We start from the raw sequence: 22216 nt of genomic DNA, 5'->3' as shown, positions 1-22216 counted from the left end.
CCGAAAGTGACGGAGTTAGGGTAGTGACGGAGTTAGGGGGCTATGCGATAATAAAATTGAAAACTTTATTCAGTATCTAAAAGATCAGTTCCGTGATGTTAATGTTTTTTATTTTTCCATCTGATAATTTGATAAGAGACATAACGTTACATAGAACTATAGTCTGTCCCAAGATATTTATGCAGCACATTTGGACGATTTAAAAAAAAATACACATACCTGTGAAAGAAGTGCACTTGTAATAGTTGAAAGGGATATTTTCCAAGATAATTTCATTGACACATTATCAACTGGCACTCAAAAAAATTCACAGGAACGAAAACAGATTCCTTACGGAGATTTATAATGGGGAATGTTTACATCTTTACTCCATTCGGAATACACTCGGAATACATCGCGCAATTTTTCAACGTTATCATCCGGGCTTGTTGCAATACAAAATCTCCGTAGACATCACATTTTTTAGCTGATACGCTAACAGGGGCGTTTCGACTGAGAAATCTTGGAAATTTTTCATACTTTTGAATGAACATCGTTTGAACCCTGAGGTATTTATAAATATCAAGCAATTAAGCAAAATGTGAATCCAAGTTATCTTGGGACAGACTATAGTCGTGTTTCTTGATCGAAGCACTATTGAAACTTATCAGGTGTCCTATTTTATTTCTTTTAATTCAAATTACCTTCTACTGAAACACTGGAACGTTTTAATCGAGTTAAGGGGGAAATAAACATCGATATAAGTACCACCCAGGTAGCACAAAACGTTTTCATAACATTTAATCTGGTTGTAATGTCTGGCTAAAATTCATAGTTCCGACACGTCAATCAAACTTATTTTATTAGCCAATCAGAATGTTCCGTGTAATTAGTCAGAGAAGCGCTTCGATCGGCCGCGATTGGCTGTTCGTTCGCTCTAAAACGCGTTCGCCCTTGACGCCGTTCGCTCTAACTTCGTTCGCCCTAGGTCCGTTCGCTCTTCGCGCCGTTCGCACGGTGTCCGTTCGCCTTAATTTTATATAGGATTAATTAATTTATATGTCATATATTTTTGTGTATTCTGGTCAATATAAACATTTTGAAAGATACATATATAATTAATAAAAACAATACCGCCCTTTCTACATCTACATAATAATCACCATGGTTGGCAGTACATGTATATATAGTTTGATACAGTTACATGTTCCATTTCCGTATATATCTCATTTACAGATCAAAGGATTGTGTTATATGTAAATTCTTTAAAGATAGAATAGGTGATAAACATCTGCTAAGCTTCTGAATGATCCAATTAAAGTCCCAAATTCTTTAATTGTTTAAAAAAACACCAAGCGAATCATTATAAAAACAAGAAGACGGTTATCGACAATTTACGGCAATAAGATCTTACAATTATATCAATTACCTCTTTTTTGATGAAGGAAAAACATATTATAAACGAATAATTAATAAAAGTTTAGCAAGAAACGGCTTTGCATAGGTTTTAAAAAAACACACAATTTTTCCAGCATAGTGGTCATAAACGGAAGGTCGGGCTGTATTCTCTCCACAAAGATATCTTTCTGTGTGAAAACAACAAAATCACAAAATGCACAACCTGTAATCATGAGTTGGCCCTGAATTTGTGCATAATGTGCATGATTTTTTTAAATGTGATTTCATTGTTTTTACACAAAAAGATGCTTCCGCAATTGTAATATTCCTAGCAGAATATGGACATTTTATTTCAATAAGACCGCAGTGACCAGTGTCGCAAACCTTACCATCGGGAGTTGCCCCTAAAAAAGCAAACTCCTTGTTAATAACTAGCTATATAGCCCACAGGTGTGGATGTGCCTAGCTGGAAAGTCTTTTAATAATTTAGACTTTGCATCCTTTTCGTGGATTTTACCATATTCTAAGGAAAGAGCGGAAATCTTTTTAATGTTAAATATGCTTCCCAAAAACTTTTCATTCGGGGACGACTTTCTTTACAAAATTTTCCCAAAATTAGATGCAGTCAAACGATTCTTTCTTTCATTGTACCATTGTGCTGAATCACTTTGTTCTCGTGTATGCAATTCAATTTTAATGGGATCACAATCTTTGTATTTCATATTCAAATCCATATACTCTTGTGGCAATGGGGCTGGGTGGAATACATCAGTATTGCCACAACCATCTGACATGGGTGGCTCAACCTCCTTAATGTTATTTGTCTGGAAAAAAAACTCCACAATGTATAAAACTGAAATAAATGTAAGTAAGTATCAGATTGAAATTTATCTTTTATTTTTTGTTAGGGATTTCTCCATTTGAGATGTTCGCAATGGCCACTGAGCTACACGTGTTAAGAGAAAAAGAGAAGCAGTACGAAGCTACAATCTGCACTCTGAAAGAGGAATAAAGGAACTTAAAGACAAACTATCATCTGACGATCAAAAGCCATCGTTTGGAGTCGAGGAAGTGATAAGAAGAGAGGGAAAATTGAAAAATTTGTTCAAATATTACACTGGCATTGTATATATAAGATTTGCTGGTCTTTTGGCATTTTAGTCTCTGATGGATCATCAGTAAATTATGAAAAAGGTCGAAAAGACATTAAAATGTTGTCACTGCAAGATGGACTCTTTTTAACTTTATGTAGACTGAGACATAACTTTGGTTTGAAAGATTTGTCAGTTAGGTTTAAACTATACTTGGATTTCATTGATGTATTATAAGTAGGGCCAACTTTGTATTTGGCCTCATCGTGATGTAATTATTAATAACATGCCTAAAGATTTCAAAAATGATTACCCTACTACTTTGGTAATGATTGATGGTACTGCATTTAGAACACAAGCACCATGTGCACTTGGTTTGCAAAGTCAGCTTTACAGTGATTATAAATCTAGTACTTCTTTGAAAGCTTTAATTGGTTGTGATCCAAATGGTTCAGTGATTTTTGCATCTGAATTGTTTACAGGATGTATATCAGATAAACATATTTGTGAACAGTCCGGATTTTACAATGTTCTTGAAATACTTAAACTAGAAGGTTACGTAAAAGATGGGGATGCTATTATGGCTGATAAAGGGTTTACTATTAGAGAGGAATTAAGTAATTTAAATTTGGTATTGAATATTCCACCAATGGCTTCATCTACATCCAAGATGTCAGTCTCAGACACTCTGTTTACTGAGAAGATTGCAAAACATCGTGTGCACATTGAAAGACTTATCGCAAAGGTTAAAACTTACAAAATGCTTTCTGTTTGCATTTCTACATCATTATTTAAAAACATTAACACAATTTGGTCTGTATGTTGTCACTTGACTTAATTCCATGATGTGTTTGTCACAGACAGTAAAAATTGTAGTAAATAACATTATTTATTTATTTAAATCTTTACAGAAAAAAATCCAATTGTGACCATCTTTCTGTTAGAAATGTTGAAGAAACTGAATGCTTCATATGTATAAAGAGCAGTTTTTAGCCAATGAGAAGAAGTCTGGGGTAGCTTATATATATAATTATGTATAATAACATGATATTGATAGTCTTGTACGGGTGATGCCCCAATTCTGTAATCTGTGTAATCTTTCAATACATATGTTTATGTAATAATTTTTGTACCTGATATGACAATATTGAGCCTAACTGCACATCACCAAGGGGGGGGGGGGGGGGTTGTGTTTACAAGTGGGTGATCTGCTGATATTGTATACTCTAGAGGGGTTCCCTTTAACATACTCAGCTGCATTATGTCAGTTGTGGACACTTTGGGAAGTCTATTATTAAAATATAATAAATGAATCAAGATTTGCTTATAATGAAAACTTATCATTCAACTTAATATGTATATATATTGTTTTACAATATTTTGAATATTGCATCTACATGTAAACAAGTGTAAAATGCAATGGCCAAGAAAAGAAAAAAAATTATCTAGGATTTCACATACTCTTGATCTAAGTCAATCTGGCATGTGACAGGTTTTCGTTTTCGGGATTCTGTGGGCCTTGCCACCACTAAATGGTTGATTGGAACAGGCTTAATTTTAGAACCCCTGGGCACATGCCACTGCTGTGGTATACTTGTACAGCTTTGCTGTTCGGGTACATTGGAAAAGTTATGAAGTTTGAATCCCTGCAAACTTTTAATGAGGCCAACTATATGAAAGCAGTGACCATTTAAGCTGTAAGAAAATATATCAGACGAGCATGAATAATTGTCAATGTCTATAAAAAAATTATGCATGATTTGTCTACAAAAAAATGCTTTGGCAACATTTAAAAAAACTGGACTAGTCAACTGTTTCTGTTTAAAATCATGGCCTTATCACAATAAATTCGGTAATATATTTACTATAAATTGCACACTCGAATCAGGAAATGAATTAAGAAATGAGACAATAGATTGTTTTATTATGCTGTTTTACATTTAATGAATTTTTCATTCATAACGCATGCAACATCTGTCGCAAAAGATTACGTCACTACAGTAATGTTTACATTTTTTTTCAATATACAACCGCCATTTCATTTGCATCATTTCCTTGTGAAATACGTAAAAAGTGAGTGTTACTTGTAATTTTTATTGAACACATACCCAACTTTACAGGAACAATGCGACTCATTGATTGAATCAATTTTGATTTCCAAATGAACTCGATGCGGGGATTGATTTTTCCGCATCGATCTCCAGCATCGTGCTGCAGCTTGCACGGACTCATCATAGTAAAAAATCTTAATATCATGAATGTACCCTTGCGTAAAGTAATTTAAACCCTTTTGCAAGACTTTTTCCGACAAATTTGAGCTATTTGGCAAATATTTCACACAAAAATCGTCTGGAATAGACTTAAGGCTGTAAGTCGCAACATTTGCTGATGTACCCGGCATCGCCATAATGTGGGGCTTAGTAACAGTTACCAAGGTGGGCGGGGCATCGGGAGACGAGTGGGAACTATGAATTGCTTATGATTGTATTGATATTTCAAATGTATATTTCTTAATTGTCAGAAAACTGCTTAACACACAGAATGAAAATGTTAAAAGACAGCATAATAAAAACATTACCCTGCAATGTTTGCAGAACGTTTTAAAACATCTATATAATCGTTTTTTTTTCTCTTTATAATGCTAAAGATTGGCATACGTATATTAAAATCATTATTGAAAACAAAACAGATTTATCAATTTTCATATTTGTACTGTTTGTTGTATTTTTTTTTAAATTTAAATATTAAAAAGTCAGAGCATGATAAACGTGCATCTAACTGTGAAACTATATGAAAATACTTAGAGCGCAGGGCAATTTATCCCCCAGCATTGTATATGTATCTTTATATATACTACAGGTAATTGTTAATTGAACTTGCTAAATGAATCACAAGAAAAACAATGTTAACATGCAACTTCTTTATGTCGACATGCAACGTCTTTATGTCGACATGCAACTTAGTTATGTTAACATGTAAGATAAATATGTTGCCATATGCAACAAATTTATGTCGACATGCAACTTAGTTATGTTGAAATACAACTTATAAGTTGCATGTCAACAGATTTATATCGCATGTAAACATAACTAACTTGCATGTCAACATATTTATCTCGCATGTCAACATACGTAAGTTGCATGATGCCATAAATAAGTTGCATGTCCACATAATTAAGTTGCATGTTGACATTGATAAGTTGCATGTCAGCATATTTATCTTGCATGTTAACATAAATAAGTTACATGTCAAAGGTAGCATCTAGCATCTTGGATGTCACGGGTGGGCGATATTTGAGATTTTTTGAGATTTTGCATAATACTTATCTGATTGCAATTTTCTTGCATGTGACATAATTATCTTGCATGTCAACATATTTATCTTGCATGTCGACATATTTGATAGAAAAATAACTTGCATACAAGGGGCAGAGATATGCCACCATACAGACACTTAGCAAGTACAGGTCTTTAACCTTCACTGAAAAAGTACTCTATCTTGACTTAGAATGCGGAACTGTTCGCCCCGAAAGACCGTTCGTGCCTAGCTTACCATGTATTTAGTATTGACTTTTAAAAAGTAAAAGTATAAGACAGTCTGTCCCTCCACTTCTAAATAATGCGTTTCTGAATTTTTGTACCGCGTCTGAGAGATTTTTTGAGAACAAGCTAAGGACTGCATGCATTCACGTTTAGAGTAAAATTACTATTATATAGGAACATTATGCATAGGTGTTTCTTTCCCATCTTGCGTAACTAACTGATGTTGTCCCCTCTTCAGCAGCTGTTCAGTATAGTAAAATATTGTCAAATTTTCGGGACAACCCGTCCCTTTTTCAGGACAACAAAATAAAAACTACACATAAAAGAAGAAAAACATCTACAAAATTAAAAACTAAATGATATATAAAACACCGGATCGGAACGTGGCAACTACATCTTTGTATTAATTAAAGATCATGTGCCCGGGCTTATGATCTTTAATACAAAGATGTAGTATATAAAACACACACACACGCACGCACGCGCACGCGCACGCACACACACACACACACACACACATGGACCTATATACTAAGTATATATACTTTCCTGATATACATAATTAGATACGTAAACTATCCAAAGTTCTAAAAGCTCATCGCCTATCTTTTGACTACATGTATATGAAATAAACGGTTCGCAAACGAAGCTATGATTCATAAATTATGATGTTTCTATCGGATGTTCAAAATCGGCAAAATGTCTCATACGACTTTAATGCAAATATTCCTGGCATGACACGCCCTAAAAATATTCTCAATATTTTTTTTTGCTGCACATAAAATGTTTTTCAATATCCTTATAGAAAATTATTCCATAAGGTATTCATATCCCTATTTATTTACACCCCTCTCTCGCGTAATATTGAATTGATGAATTAAATGAATTAGAATGGTTATTAGCCAATTATCATGTGATTTGTTCATGACAATGGTGTCGCATCTTTGGAGATGACGGTGTCGAGATTCAAAATACTCTCCACGTGCGTTACAACACACGCGGCACTGATTCAATCTCTACAATGTCATTAATGTATGTTGGTAACTCCGACCCATCAACCAGTCAGTGACTCGTTGATTCGGTCACGTTAAAGGAACTTGGACACGATTTGAGCTCAAAATCTAAAATTTTATTTTTCCAATTTTAATGATTAGAATGGTTAATGTGGGTACTTTTAAGAGCTCTAGCAAAATTTGAAAGTCAAATATTGAGTTTTAAGCAAGAGTTTGCAATTAAAATTCTTTGTTTTGTAAACAAAGCTCGAGCTTTATTATGATTTATATAATTATGTGTTATATTGGTATAAGTCTTTATCAAATATTGCTTTATTCTGTTTATAATTTATCTATGAACACTTTGAATCAGTTTACCTGGTTTGCCACGAGTCATTTGGTAAAAAAATGGTAATTCCATACTTTACATTATTTGTAAACAAATATAATTAGACTCGAGAGCTTTGTTTACATAACAATGACTTTTAACCTCTGCATCTTTCTGAAAACGACTTCTAACATTTAAATTTTGGTTAATCATTTAAAATGAGCAAATAAACCATTTTATACACAAAATAAGAAAAAGAAAATTTTGACCTAAAATCTGTCTAAGTCCCTTTAAGCATGCTGAGTTGCAAAAGGAGACCTGATCCTTTACTGGATACCACTTCCGGTTTGGTTGAATTTTGCGGTTGCCGATGGAAAATACATGCAACTTGTAGCAGAGGAATCTCATGAAAAGACGACGTTTTATACAAATTGATAAATATTTAAAACCATGTCGAAGATGAAATGAACAGTAAATTAAAAATAAGTACATGCTGTCAGTAGAACAATCGAACATTCCTACGGCTCTGGGTCTTTACACAGTTTTTATCCTACGGCTCTGGGTCTTTCCGCATTTTTTATCCTACGACTCTGCATGGGTCTTTCCACAGTTTTTACCCTACGGCACTGGGTCTTTCCGCAGTCTTTATCCTACGGCTCTTGGTCTTTCCGCAGTTTTTATCTTACGGCTTTGAGCCTTTCCGCATTTTTTATCCTACGGCTCTGGGTCTTTCCTCAGTTTTTATTCTGCCCAGCTTAAGTGATTTTCATTTGAGACTGTTACTGAAGACGGATATGAATTTATGAATCGCAAAAAGTAGCCATTAAGCATAAAGCACGTGCTGCAAAATACATGTTTTAATTTCTAGCTTGAAGGTTTCGTCATGGGTAATTGATTTAATCGGTATTATCGATGATTGTCTTATTTTATCGGTTTTATTGTTAAGAAGACACATAGTTTAAAAAAAATTTGAAAATATATCATTTCATTTCTTGATTTTCATCATTGTTTTTACAAGTATACTTATACTTATACACTTAAAAGTTTTATTAAGTGTATTTGAAGGTAACTGGAAAGGTTAAGTGCATTCACTCAAATACAAATTTAAAACAACATGTTTTTATTCTGTTAAAATTGGTCTGTTTGAATAAAAAAATTTTTAACGAAGTTTAATTTTTTTTCCAAAGCAATAATGGAAAGCACAAAGTGTAAAGTTATAACGTTTGCATCCTCTCTGTATAGCTCTTTATATATAGACAAATCGTAAACAATCTGTATACACAATGTAATATTGTATAAAACTTTGCAATACTTCTCTTTTTAAAATCTCATAATATATTATTCAACCCCTTCCTTATTTTATTCTGCAAACTTGCCTGATGTTTATATGCCATTCTACTTTAAAAAATTAGTGTGAAATGATGAGTTAGTCCAATTACGAGTCCTGGGAGGCATATAAGGAGGGGAACGTGAACTTTGGGTTGTTTTTCTTCAAACTAACTCTGAAACCCGGCCCTGATCATGAACTAAAATAAGTCAGATAGCTTATTTCTCACTCAGAATAATGGACCCCGGGGAAAAAATATACATAGAAACCCCCCAAAAAGTAGCTTTATTTCCACTGAATTATTGATAGTCTAAGAGCAATCGGGAATAATTGTCATCCATTTTCATCGAATCTAAAAATCTTCTTTGTATTGAAAACTAGCTGTAGACGCAACTAACTGTAGTAATTTTTTCTCAGTCTATCATGCAAGTTGTAGAGTCTTCAGTGATAACAGCATTCAAGGGCATAAGCGCAAAATAGTCTCAAACTTTTTCTTTCGAATTTGTTAATGCAAAGTTCCTTTTAAAACTATTTCTACTTTTCTCATAAATATACTTTAATTTATTTCATAAGACCTGTCAAGTACATGTGCTTTTTCTTTTAAAACTATTTTAACAAGAACTTGGACTTAGGTATTTGTGTCAAACAGCAATGTGACGTAGGCCTGTCTATTTGACTGCTGGCCACTCAGCCATGGCTTCAGATATAAAATCAACAAGATTTTTAATATTTTTTCGTTATTATGGGTATAGATCTGTGTGTTATAAGGCCAGTGGGGTGGATCTGTGTGTTTTTGACGTCACGTGATATGGTTATGTAAATAATAAGTGTGCGTTTATTACATTCACTCTATCGCCCGATAAAACGTAGCTATATCAAGGGGAAACCAATCAGTTATAACTAGTTTTATTTAAATTTTACAATATGAATTTAGTTCCAGGTGTATAATATAAAATGTAATATAATAATTGGATGTGTTTTAGATACACAAACAGCATTCCACATAGATCTGTGTTTTCTGTTGTTTTTCGATTTATGATAATACATAGTTAAGAGTGTAATAATTTGATATTCCGACATTAAGAGTGGGGGTATATAAGTCTGGCTTTTGAACTAAGACTTCGCAATCTGTCTTTATATATATATACAGCGTCATTTTTAACTTGTTTTGATGCAAAAATAGATACTAGTAGACTTTGTGTCCTACAGTAAGTCCAAGGAATTGTTAAAATGGCTGTAATATAAGAGCAACCATAAGGAATAAGACAAATAAACTGTTCAATCAATGCTAAAGAGCTGCTGCTCATCGGAAACGTCTCCAGAATCGTCACTCTAATCCTTTTCCTCGTCTCAGATATTTACCAAAAAGTCCAAAGGTGTACGCATTTTCGTACCTGTTTTCCAGTCTGTCATAAACTCTGTTATTCCTGGCGTATATCAGTCATCGGGGGGGGGGGGGGGGGGGGGGGGGCAATTCGTCGCATTTAATGACCATACTTATCAAAATGAATTTTCTTAGAATACCAGAGCTTGTATTAGAAAATAGTGACGTTAGTTTAGGTCAACATTTTTAACTCTCATCTTATGTAATGAATAGTGGCAAACTGTGACTAAGATCCAAAGTTGCAGCTCTGTGGTGGATCGGGTCCATACAGAGCTACCGAGCGCCTGACAGAGGAACAGTTTCCCCTCATAAAGGTCAAAAGGTCAATCCCAGGTTATTTGTCATTTCCGTCACTTATTGACGATTATTGGTGTACACCTGTCAAAGAATCAATACAAAGGAAAAAACTCAAGATTTCTTCATTACCATGTGCTGTTTTATTACCCAGGGAGATTGACAAAAACGACAACAGATTATACATGTAAATGTTTAATATAAACGAAGGTTTATAAAGGGAAAATCAAACAACTTTTGGTATTTTAAAAATATAAATTATAGTTTAATATCGTGAAGATATACTTGTGCGTATGTTTGTTGCCAATAAATTAACAACCAAAGCATAGTACGTAGAACTGCACGAGTACGTCAATGACTGAACAATTCCTATAATATTTTAGTTCAAGGCCAAACATCAGGACTGACGCATTAATAACCAGTACAAGTTAAATACGATATTTTCACATATGGGGTAAATCAAATCTTGCCGATCTAAGGTAAAATTCGACCTACAGGGAATAAGACAAGTACATGTATGCAGCCTTCTCCCTGAAATCCCAGAAGCTCTAGAATTTGCTGGAATGACCGAATCATTGACTAATCAATCGGTGGTTTCGTCTGATAAATTAAACACCCTGATAACTATCGATTATTTGATAACCGGAAGTGAAGAAGGAATTGCTATTCACTATCATCTGACAGGGAGTCTTTTGTTGATAAACAAAACAACCCGCTTGGCGCCCCACTCCTTTTACACATGCAGGGACATTTATTGTATATAGTAAGAACTTTTAGTAGATTCGATCTATGCCAGTGTTGACGTTAGATTAAGGAAAGCGGAAGGACACATCTTGACGATACAGGCGAGGCCTTTGTGTTGCAGGTACTTTACAAATATATCGATGTATGTAACATCTGTATATACAGATTATTGAACAAATTAAAATTGCGCAGTCGGATCAGAAATCTAGAAAATCGTTTTTAGGTAATATATGTCCATATAAAAAAGAAGTGCGAGACAAGAGTTAATTTATCGTTTTTGATATTTTTTGAAAATATTGAATAAATATGAATACAACTGTATATACATGTGAATTGACAATTCTTCATTAAGAGTATGTATATGGTGAACCCACCGCGATGTGTATATTACATGCAGGTTGACATCTGAGTGTATTGTGTAAGTAAACAGGACCAATCGATCTTTACGTTAGCCTGAGGACAAAAAACAGAGATAAAATACGCAGTAGAAACACGTCAGGTTAGATCCCGGCACCGCCCGCCAGGGAATTCCTGACATTATTGATATACGTCATTGTTTATTTAAATCTGTATCTAGGTTACATGGAGGCTGCACGTATCACGTGATACTGAATCAAGAACATATCTAAAAGGAGAAGAAGCTGGCTTCTTTTTATTAACAGATTTTATAATTTCTTCAGCTTATATTTGTTTTTATCAGTTTTTAAATGATTTCATAAACTCGCTAACCTCAAAAATAGTCGACGAACTCGATATAACATCGTAACATCGTAACATCGTTTTTGAAAGGGGGGAGGGGGCAAACTCATCCACCCCCTCCCCGACCCCCTCTGATCCTACGTTCTTGTATAATAAATGTGACTGTATTAGGTTATACCTGTATGACTGTGTATCGTACTTACAACATAAATTAATGTAAACAACAGGAAACGGGACACATTTCACTCTGAGCACTCCTTCTTTTTAGACATTTCCCCCCAACTGCTGATTTTAGATACGTAGGCTTTTAAATGTCGCAGTTTTTCTGAATATTTATGCCTATATCAACAGTTTAAATTGTTCCAGTCGATCAGATATTGTGCATTCTGTAAAAATTTAAATTGAGATCAATAAAAAAGTTCGATTTGTTAAAAACACCAGTTATGCTGTCACGGAACTAGCATTGTGTAAGTTCATTCTTCCAAATGAAAAACGAGAATGACAATTTCTATTTATGAATACACGAACGATAGAGGGTACATTTACCACCTATTACTGTTAGTTTATGACACGACCACTCGGAATGATTTCCTTTGCACTGATGAGGAAATTAAGAATAGATTGTATCCTCATAAAAAGATTTTTTATCGGAATTTGTGTGGTATCATTGATTAGATGGTTATTAATTAGCATTCATTAATTTTGTCGTAAGTCCTGTTGTAAAACGCAGCCCTGCATCTAACTGGAAACAAACAAAAATATCATTATATGTAGTTTTTTATGTAAATATTTCCCTAAAAGCTTGTGAATGATTTAAGAGATGTGGTGTGAACAATTCATAACAGTCTCTCTCTCTCTCTCTCTCTCTCTCTCTCTCTCTCTCTCTCTCTGTAAGAGAATCATGCATGTGAATTTCATGCAACAAAGCAGTTGACTATACTCTGTCCCGAGTATTTGCTTCCACAACGTTTCTCTTGATATTTCAATAATAACAAGAAATCATATTGACGCAAGCGTCAAAAGGGCCGCAAAAATATAATTGTTGTATGAATCATTAATATTGGTTGTTTACATTAACACGCAACATAAAGAAGAAAATAAGAGTTGGTGTACTAATTTTAATGGTAGATTATAATATAATTTCAGCAACTTGTTTTGAAGTTTAACATTTTACTATAATCATAAAGAATCGAGTTCGTTACTGTAAGCATATCTAACGGTAATTGTATGATCATTGTCATAGTATGAACTGATGAAGTAATGGAGAACACATTGATTTGTACATTACTCTAATACAAAGTTCAATTCATCATTTTTCTCTTGGAGATTATGTATTGCAAACCATTTTGGTTTTTTGTGGTTGCATCGTATTGAATGAATACTTAATACATTAGTTTATATGATTTCAAGGGACCACGTGATAAAATAGAAATGGATTAGTTCAAATTTTCCAGTCAATTCAAATTTTCATTTCTGTCATATTTTTGCGTAACCAATTGATATGGATGTCATTTCATGATATTTTTTTACCACATTTTACATGGGAATATAATAAATACACACACAAAGTCATTTTACTTGACACGGCACATAGAAATTCAAATATAATTATCATTTCTATAAAATTTGATGACATTCAGGTCTTTAGTATTTCAGGTTTTTAGTATGTCCCGCACACCGATCCCGATGCGTTCTTTGAAAAGAATGAAGAACTCAAAAATTTTCCGAATATATTATAGTCTCGATAAAAACGCGCCAAACACGACAATTCACTAAGTATGACCTATTTTTCATTTACGAGTAAAACAAAAATGTATGATATTTTTTAAAAGGCATAACACATATTTCTACATGCAAATTTACTTTTAATTCATAAAAAATAAGCATAATATTAATTCTATTAAAAAAGAACTATCCCGCAGAAACGCAGTAACAATATTTAAATGTGTGTCAAATAACGGACCGCCTTCCGGCGGCCCGTAATTAATACCTTTGTGCTCAAACTACGTTCATCCACTAATATGAAAAATATCCGGATTATCTGTATTGAAACGCCTTTTCAGGTTTCAATACACATCCCAAATTAAAAAGTCTACGGGGATTTTGCATAGCATCAGCCATTAATAAGCCCGGATGATATCGTTGAAAAATTTCGTAAGGTGTCCCGAGTACTTCCGAATGGAGAAAAAATGTAAACATTTCCCATTATAAATCTATAAATCTCCGTAAGAAATTTGTTTTCGTTCCTTTAAACTTTTATGAGTGAAAAGGGATAATTTGTCAATGAAGATATCTTGGATATTTTTCATTTCATCGATTTCAACTGTACGTCTTTCCCAGGTATGTGGTTTTTTTTATTGAAAATCATCAAAAAGTGATGGAAGCAATAACTTGGGACAAACTATAATTGATTCATTTCAGTTCAGTTTCGACGGTTATCCGGTTCCCTTGACGATCGAATTTGACCGTAAATTTTCGAGATGGCGTTAGGATGCGGAGGTACCCTAGGAAAGGTTTTCCTAATTCTAATCAACATCATATTCTTTGTAAGTACCAATAATCATTACCAATACATGTATTAAACTATTGTTGATTTACTACGCGGCTGAGGTTTTTGAATCGTAGTTCAGTAATTCTACGTATTCCTCGTATGGCAGCTAGTACCAAGAGAGTCAACCATTTTAACTCTAAAGATGTTATCAGTTCTTAAATTAACCATACATTAAAAAATAAAATCCGAAGTACTATAGTATCCAGCTACTTCGTGCTTGAACTTAATGTACAGTCAAAACATTCATTGTCTGCGCATTGAAGCCAGATCCTCTTTAATTTCAATTTACCATAACCTTCAAGGGATTGCTGCATGGCGTACTATTTTATTTGTAGGCAAAATTTGGAATATTTTTGGGTGTCTTAAAGAAAGTGCATAGAACAAAGATGCCTATAATGTTGTTGTTAAAATCATAAGTTATCAAATTATTATCTTTTAGCTGGGCCATTGATTCGTCCATAATACATGTAATTTATAGATCAAACGTATTTTAGAGGTCCGCGGGACACTTACACGTAATCTATTGATTAAGCTAGTATAATTACACACAGAGATGTAAATTGTTTTACCCTATGTTCAGCTGCTCGGTCTGGGGTTGCTGATAGTGGGAGCTCTAATGAAGGCCAACGTGAAGATCGTTACTGACGAGGTCAAGCCGGCCCTGAATACGGTCACCGTCAGCTCCTACAAGCTGGGCGACCTCGCCGACAACCTCTCCGTCGTCTTCATTGTCATCGGCGTCTTCATCTTCATCGTCGCCGGCCTCGGTCTGTTTGGCGCCTGTTGTCAAAACAGGTGTATGCTGGTCACGGTAAGGTTATTAAACGGTGTTACACAACTCACTTGTCGCAGATAATTACAACTGAATATATAACGATTATGATGTGACTATTTGGTTTATGTGTCATTTTAATATTAACTGTATACAACACAAGCAATCGTGTTGGTTGCTGTAAAACAATGTGTTCTCTATTTTTACATACATTTTTTTCAGTACGCCATACTAGTGCTGGTCCTGTTCATTGCGAAGATCGCCGCCATAGCCCTGTGGTTCACCATGCAGGGAGAGGTACGGTCATTTATACTAGCCCCGTACGCGTCTATGGCTAGAAAACAAATCTCTGGTTAAAGAAATGCACATTGCAAATAAAATTGCAATTATAACGAATATAATCCAGGTAGAAGCTTCTGTAATACAAAATAAATGAATACCATATCAAATATGGTATTTTGTGTTATTGAAATCGCTTTTTCTTTAATTATCTGTAAAATGGAGCGAAATGTTTTCATTTTAATAATCATCTTTAATGAACTTCGTAGTCAATTTTATGTTAATACACAGTTGACAATTTTGCTTGGGAATTTTTGTACTGATGAAGAGGAGGTTATAACATGTGTAGGAGTAGCGAAACTTGCACACAATTTTGTTTTTCTCCTTTTCTTTTTGGTTAAATGTATATATATAGTATGTTTTTGGTTTATTATTCAAACTTTCCCTGCCAATAGTAAATTTTAGTTTGAAAATTTGGGAGTCACTGAAGAAGTCGTTAAACGGCCTTACATGTGAACTTTTAAAATGATGTATATGATTACATTTAATTAAGATTAGACCATTAACCTGAATATACATGTACGTTATTTTAGGTAGAGGACAAAGTGAAAAGTGAAATGCTGACATCTCTACAGACATATTTCACAGATGACAGCGTGGATACGGGGAGCGAGGTTTCTAAATCCTGGAACTACATGTTCATGACGGTAATGTATATATGTGTATAAATGTAGATATCTGTAGCTCTTCATAATGACTGGAACTACATGTTCCTCACGGTAATGTATATTCATGAATATGTGTATGAATGTAGATAGCTGTAGCTCCTCATAATGACTGGAACTACATGTTCCTCACGGTAATGTATATATAATTGTATAAATGTAGATATCTGTAGCTCTTCATAATGACTGGAACTACATGTTCCTCATGGTAATGTATATATAATTGTATAAATGTAGATATCTGTAGCTCTTCATAATGACTGGAACTACATGTTCCTCACGGTAATGTATATATAATTGTATAAATGTAGATATCTGTAGCTCTTCATAATGACTGGAACGACATGTTCCTCCGGTAATGTATATATGTGTATAAATGTAGATATTTGTAGCTCTTCATAATGACTGGAACTACATGTACATGTTCCTCACGGTAATGTATATTCATGAATATGTGTATGAATGTAGATAGCTGTAGATCCTCATAATGACAGCTGAAAATATAACTTTATAATATTTAGCAATATCTGTTTTGAATTATGTTGAACTGTTTGTGTTTTTACTTGTCAGCTGGACTGCTGTGCTATTAATAAGGTCACTTCAGCGACCAACGACTTTGACGAATCCCCCTGGTGTAAAGATACAGGTAAATCCTGTAAGGATACACTTGCAGAAGTTCCGCGGACGTGCTGTGTAAACGTGGATGCTAGCACCTACACAGCGGCAACAGCTCCCTGTACCACTGGCGTCAGCGGATACAACACAATGGTAAGTTTAAGCTTATTCTATGAATCTTTGAATAAAAAGTAGGGCTGGTAAATGACGAAGATGGGGAGGATGAAAAAAATATATAAATACAAAAGTATCATATATTTCTATCTAAATCTCTTATTATAATAGTAAAATAGCAATTTTTAGTATTGTATTTGTCAAAAATTGAAAAGATGATTGGAGCTGTTGTTTCTTTGTCAAATATTCAATTCGCGTATCATAAGGATACGATTTCAATTAACTCAAATTAATTTCAATTAATGTTTATGTTGATGGCCCACTAGACTCGTATATTAAAAATGTTATTTCATAGCACAACTTTCGAACGTTTTGAACAGTGTAATTATAAAAGTCCCTTTTTTGTGGTCATAATTGAAAATATTTCTTTGCTTTCGAATCCTATGGCATGTTATTAAGCTAGATTATGAAAAATTCAAATGATTACAATTATAACATTAGGCATTTTTGTAATCTGTTTTACCCATGTTCTTTGAATTATGTCATAGTTATGGACGAGAGTGTTTTTTCTGTCACAAAAAGAATTGTGATAAACCAGCAAAATCTGTTCAGGGTGGATTTAAAGCTGTGGCCATACATTTATTTTGTTAGATTTTACATTTTGATACTGACTTTGTGATAAGCATAAACTTTGATTTACAAAACATCTCACGAACATCTTCTTTTCAGGGTTGCTACGATGCTCTGAAAGCCGAAATCGACAGCTACTCTACCCCAGTTATAGGGGTCGGAATCACGATACTCGTCATTGAGGTAGGTATTGCTGTCATCAGTCCATCAGTCTGTAAGACTGTCCCAGGCATCTTTATAGTTTTTCATTTTATGTTTTATTATTGTTATATTCAACGAACATTACATGAATATAAAGCGTTATACAATAATGTTTCATGAATTTGCCGTAAGTTATGATTTAATTTTTATCCGATGACATACTTTATTTTCAGCTGCTTGCAGTCATTTTTGCCTTTGTGATTTGTAAACAGACTGGTGAAGAAGTAGTATAAATGGTGGTGCATCTGATTGAAATATACATGCAAGTTCTAGTTGCCTGCTTCTTAAAATTTCGATTTTCTTTATATAGATATTATGAGACTTATATTATCCTTATCCTGACACCATTTTGATTGATAAAAGATGATGTCACTTTGTGATTCTCGATGTGTATAAAGAGTACTGTCTAATCAACTTTGTGTTGTAGAATTATAGTGGAGTGCAAGCTGCATCTGTTATAAAGCTGTTCATATTTCAACAAGAATGAAGACCAGATCTGCAAGCGTGTTGTTGCAAATTGAGTATTGTATGTACGCTGCTGTGATCCTTGTGAACTTTTACCATTTGTCATATGCATACATGTATATAGGCTTATATATATAGATACATGTAGTAAATATAAACGTAAATGCATTGGATCGTTGGTATTATCTAGTATTAAATACTGTAGTACTTAAATACTCTTTTATAAGTACTCATCATTGAAGAAGCAAAAAGAAGCAAAAAATATTACTATGGTTGTGTAAAGATCTGTTTCTATGTATCTACACCGAATAAAGACTATCTTTGTAATATTGACCATAGTCCAACATTTTCTCCCTGACTTGATTATCTGAAAAGCATAACCACAGAAGGCAACTAGATTGTAGTTTTATGTTGATGGACTGTTTATTCATTGTTTGATTTCTTTGTCTTTTTTTTATTGTGAAAACATTTTTTTGAAGCTAGTAAGTAACTGTAGTGAAACAATCTTAAAACATTTTTAATTACGATTCAGTGTGGTATTGCCATTTGCTGAATTCATTTCCGATGATTTTTTTAAATATAAATTTTGTGTTTTCGTGATTTTTATACCAATGATATACATTGTAGATAAACAAATCTTAATTTTTATTTGTTTATCACAATCTTGACGATTTAATTTAAAATAAGAATATATTTCAAAATGGTGTCTTTTTTGTACAGTGCAAAACATTTTTTATGTCCTTATTCCTTTCTTTTATACTTTTGTACGTCACACCCTATTTTTATAAAATGAATTTAATTTGTTCTTTTCTAATTCAGGGAAAAACCTTTTATTTGGTTTCCAGTGTTAGTAAGCACCAGTAAAATACATGTATTTAGTTTAATAGGATCATTTTTACTTAATATATATGATATTTTAGTTTCTTCTGCATAAGATTTGTAAAATCATTTTTCTATAATTTATGTGCTAACGTGGTTTTAAAAATACATAAAAATTAAAGTTTGTTGTCAAGAATTGAGTCATTTGTTTTTAACCCACCCGAATAGTTAATACGCCCTGGCCAATGACACAACACATCTTTGTACATCGTTAACACAGTCACTCCTGCGAATGTTATTGTCATTTAAATTTAGACCACGTGGTTTTATTTGACCCTTCCAGTTTCGCCGTAAAAACCATGCCTCGTGTTTATAGTCAATTTTCTAGAATGTAGGTACTTGTAGTGAAATGTAAAATCTGGACGTTTATTAATTTTAAACTTTATCTTCATTAATTGGTGGATTAAATGAGTTCTAGGATTAATGTGACAATAGAAAAGATAGGTTTCTTTCTGCTGTTGAAACTATTAACATGCTAAGTAGCGACCCCCCGCCCCCCCCGAGATTAATTTTCGATCCGCGCCTGACCTAGTAATAGCATCACTAGTGAAATAGACTGTACTATTTTATGCAGAATGTTCCTTGAAAATGTCTCGATATACAAAGTTTTGGTACAAAACAGACACCCAGTCTTTCTTTTAAACATGGTATTGCATACCAAAACCATGAAACAAAGCTATGATTTTATTAAGCAACCCAATATTTATATTTTCAACCACGTGTAGAGTGTTTGAACACGAACAACTACGTTCTGAATATAATCGTTTAGTTTAAATAACCGCTTAATGGTAAAATAAGATATACATCTTAAAAGATTTTGATGTTTTAACATAAATCAAAGTAGGATATGATATGAAAAACGACCAGTACTTACGTATTTTGAGAATATTATCCGAACACTTATACTTCTGCTCGAAATTTCACAGGAGACTGAACAAATCTCGGGGAAGTCTCGTGACCTTTCATTGGAGCACCTCTGGATTTATTTGATACTTAACACCGATAAAAAAACATTCCGAACACATTTGTAGGGGTGACAGTGACCAATTGATACCGCGGATGTCTGTCTTAAACGCGTCCATACACTCTTTTTAGTCGAAAATACCGATCGTTATAAGACTCGGAATAAGTGGGTAATCCTGGATACCCGTATTTTGCAAAATCGGAGTAGCATAACCGTATAGCCAGAAAAACACCAGAAAGAATAGTTTACCGTTCAGCAGCAAATTAATGATAATATCCGTATTTCCCTTAATGCTGAAAAATTAAGTAATATATCAGCCCGAGTTTTTTTTACAGCATTACAGATGTATCCGATTCTGTTGCCCTTCTCATTTACAAAGCAAAGTAAGGGCTTTTCCACAGGAATACTGCTGATAAGATGTGAACTGTAACTGAAGATTTTCAAGACAAGGAAAAAATCAGACATTGGATTATACATGAAGGTATATAACGGATATGCAAAACTATGCACAATTGTTCGTCTGTTTGATTGAACACCATTCCTTAAACGTTTGCAGGGACTTAATACTAACTAAGAAAGACAAAAGAACAGGCCTTATACTATCTTAAATGCAAAAAAGTATGCGAGGACATCCTTTATAGTAAGTCTCCCGTTTGTGTAATGATGTCAACCTTAGCTGTTAGAGTTAGCCAGGTTTTTATAAACAGGACACCATCTATGCTTTCCTATCTGGATCAAACTCAGAACTTATCACTCTCAATCTCTACATTAAAGGAACTTGGACACGATTTAACTCAAAATTGTCAATTTTGTTTTTCCATTATTAATGTCTAGAATGGTTAAAATAGGTATTGTTCCTGTTTCCTCAAAATTTGAAAGTCTAATATTGAGTTACAAGCAAGATACAGAGTTTGAAATTCCTTTGTTTTGTAAACAAAGCTCAAGTCTCGTTATTGTTTACATATGTGTTGTATTGGTATAAGTTTCAGTTAAATGGTGCTTTCTTTTGTTGATTATATTATTTATGAACACATCGAATCAGTTTTTCTTGTTTGCAACGAGTCATTTTTTCGAAGAAACGGTAATTTCCTTACTTTACGTTATTTGTTAACAGTTATAAGAACTCGAGCTTTGTCTACATAATAATGAATTCTAACCTCTGTATCCCACTTTTTACTCAAATTTTAACATTCAAATTTTGGTCAATTATTCACAATGCACAAGTAAACCATTTCATACATAAAATACAAAAAATAAAATTTTGATCTCAAATCGTATCTAGGTCCCTTTAAAAACAGAAAAGGCAAAATTGAAAACTTTGAATGAGCTCTTTTCACCACTGGATGCCGTGGCTTACGAGTTATATGAAACGTATGTCATAAAAAATTGATAGAAGATAAGTTATTACAAAGGTTTTAGAAAGATTGAATCAGAATTGTCAGAGTCTGATGATTGCACAGTGGTGGCCTCATAGATCGTAGTTCCCAGTAAATCCAAAACTGAAAGTCAGAGGGCCCATTCCGGTTGGAAAAACAATTTTCAAGCCATTTTAAAGCTCTATTTATTTTACCTCGTTTTAGCACAGAGCTCTGTATAAAGAAATTTAAAAATTTGAAAATAAAATATTTTGGTTTTTTCTTTAATAAATAGTACATTATGTCCAATTATATCATATTTAAAAGTTTGAGGAAGATATGATGAGTAATTCGTTGACAATCCAGCATCCTTAAAAGGGTTGGTATGATAAATAGACGTACACCCCCTACCCATAACAATGTTTGCGTTTTACAGACATGGAAAATGAGACAAAGCTTACGGGCGGTACACGCACCTTGAAACGTAATGTGATTATCAATAAAATCATCGTATTCAAAATAAAATCAGCTAATAATAAGTTTGGTAACCTGTAGATGGGCATGAACTACAATTAATTAATCTTCTCACAGTTTAAACTAACTTCTAGGTCACAAGCAAAGAAATCAGAAAGAAGATACCATACAATTTCATAGTTATGTTGTAGAATCCGAGATATGCGAGCCATGTTTCGTTCTGTTGATTTATGTAGTAAAAGAAAATTAAAACCGACACCGAACCGAATAAATGTACCAATAACGACACATTCCCTGTTAAGAGTCTAATACCCACAAATAAAACAGGTATGTGCCACACACGAGTCTAATTTTCGTAAGAAAAATATGTCCAATGTTGTAGCCATAGAGGATGTGATCAGTTAATGCCTTACT

General features: G+C 33.6%; 2 protein-coding genes and 1 pseudogene across 3 annotated transcripts in view; 2 read left to right on the top strand and 1 right to left on the bottom strand.

The window, feature by feature from the left end:
- Positions 1–22216, bottom strand: part of LOC128157185 (out at first protein-like) — a 147758-nt gene that overhangs the window by 20347 nt on the left and 105195 nt on the right. The gene's annotated exons all lie outside the window — the stretch shown is intronic.
- LOC128156265 (uncharacterized) lies at positions 1144–3630 on the top strand (annotated as a pseudogene).
- On the top strand, positions 10945–19145 carry LOC128157186 (tetraspanin-1-like). Of its 2 annotated transcripts, none has more exons than XM_052819626.1 (9): positions 10945–11200; positions 14200–14324; positions 14910–15140; positions 15324–15398; positions 15974–16087; positions 16676–16873; positions 17564–17647; positions 17839–17901; positions 18093–19145. In XM_052819626.1, the coding sequence occupies exons 2-8, from the start codon at positions 14259–14261 to the stop codon at positions 17896–17898; spliced, it is 828 nt and encodes a 275-aa protein (XP_052675586.1). In that variant the 5' UTR covers positions 10945–11200; positions 14200–14258; the 3' UTR covers positions 17899–17901; positions 18093–19145. The 2 variants fall into 2 exon arrangements, with proteins under 2 accessions (XP_052675586.1, XP_052675585.1); XM_052819625.1 differs by having other exon boundaries at positions 10966–11200; positions 17839–17927.

This window comes from Crassostrea angulata, chromosome 7 (assembly GCF_025612915.1).
Source record: "Crassostrea angulata isolate pt1a10 chromosome 7, ASM2561291v2, whole genome shotgun sequence".
Classification (NCBI taxonomy): domain Eukaryota; kingdom Metazoa; phylum Mollusca; class Bivalvia; order Ostreida; family Ostreidae; genus Magallana; species Magallana angulata.
This window is presented reverse-complemented; position numbering and strand designations above follow the sequence as displayed.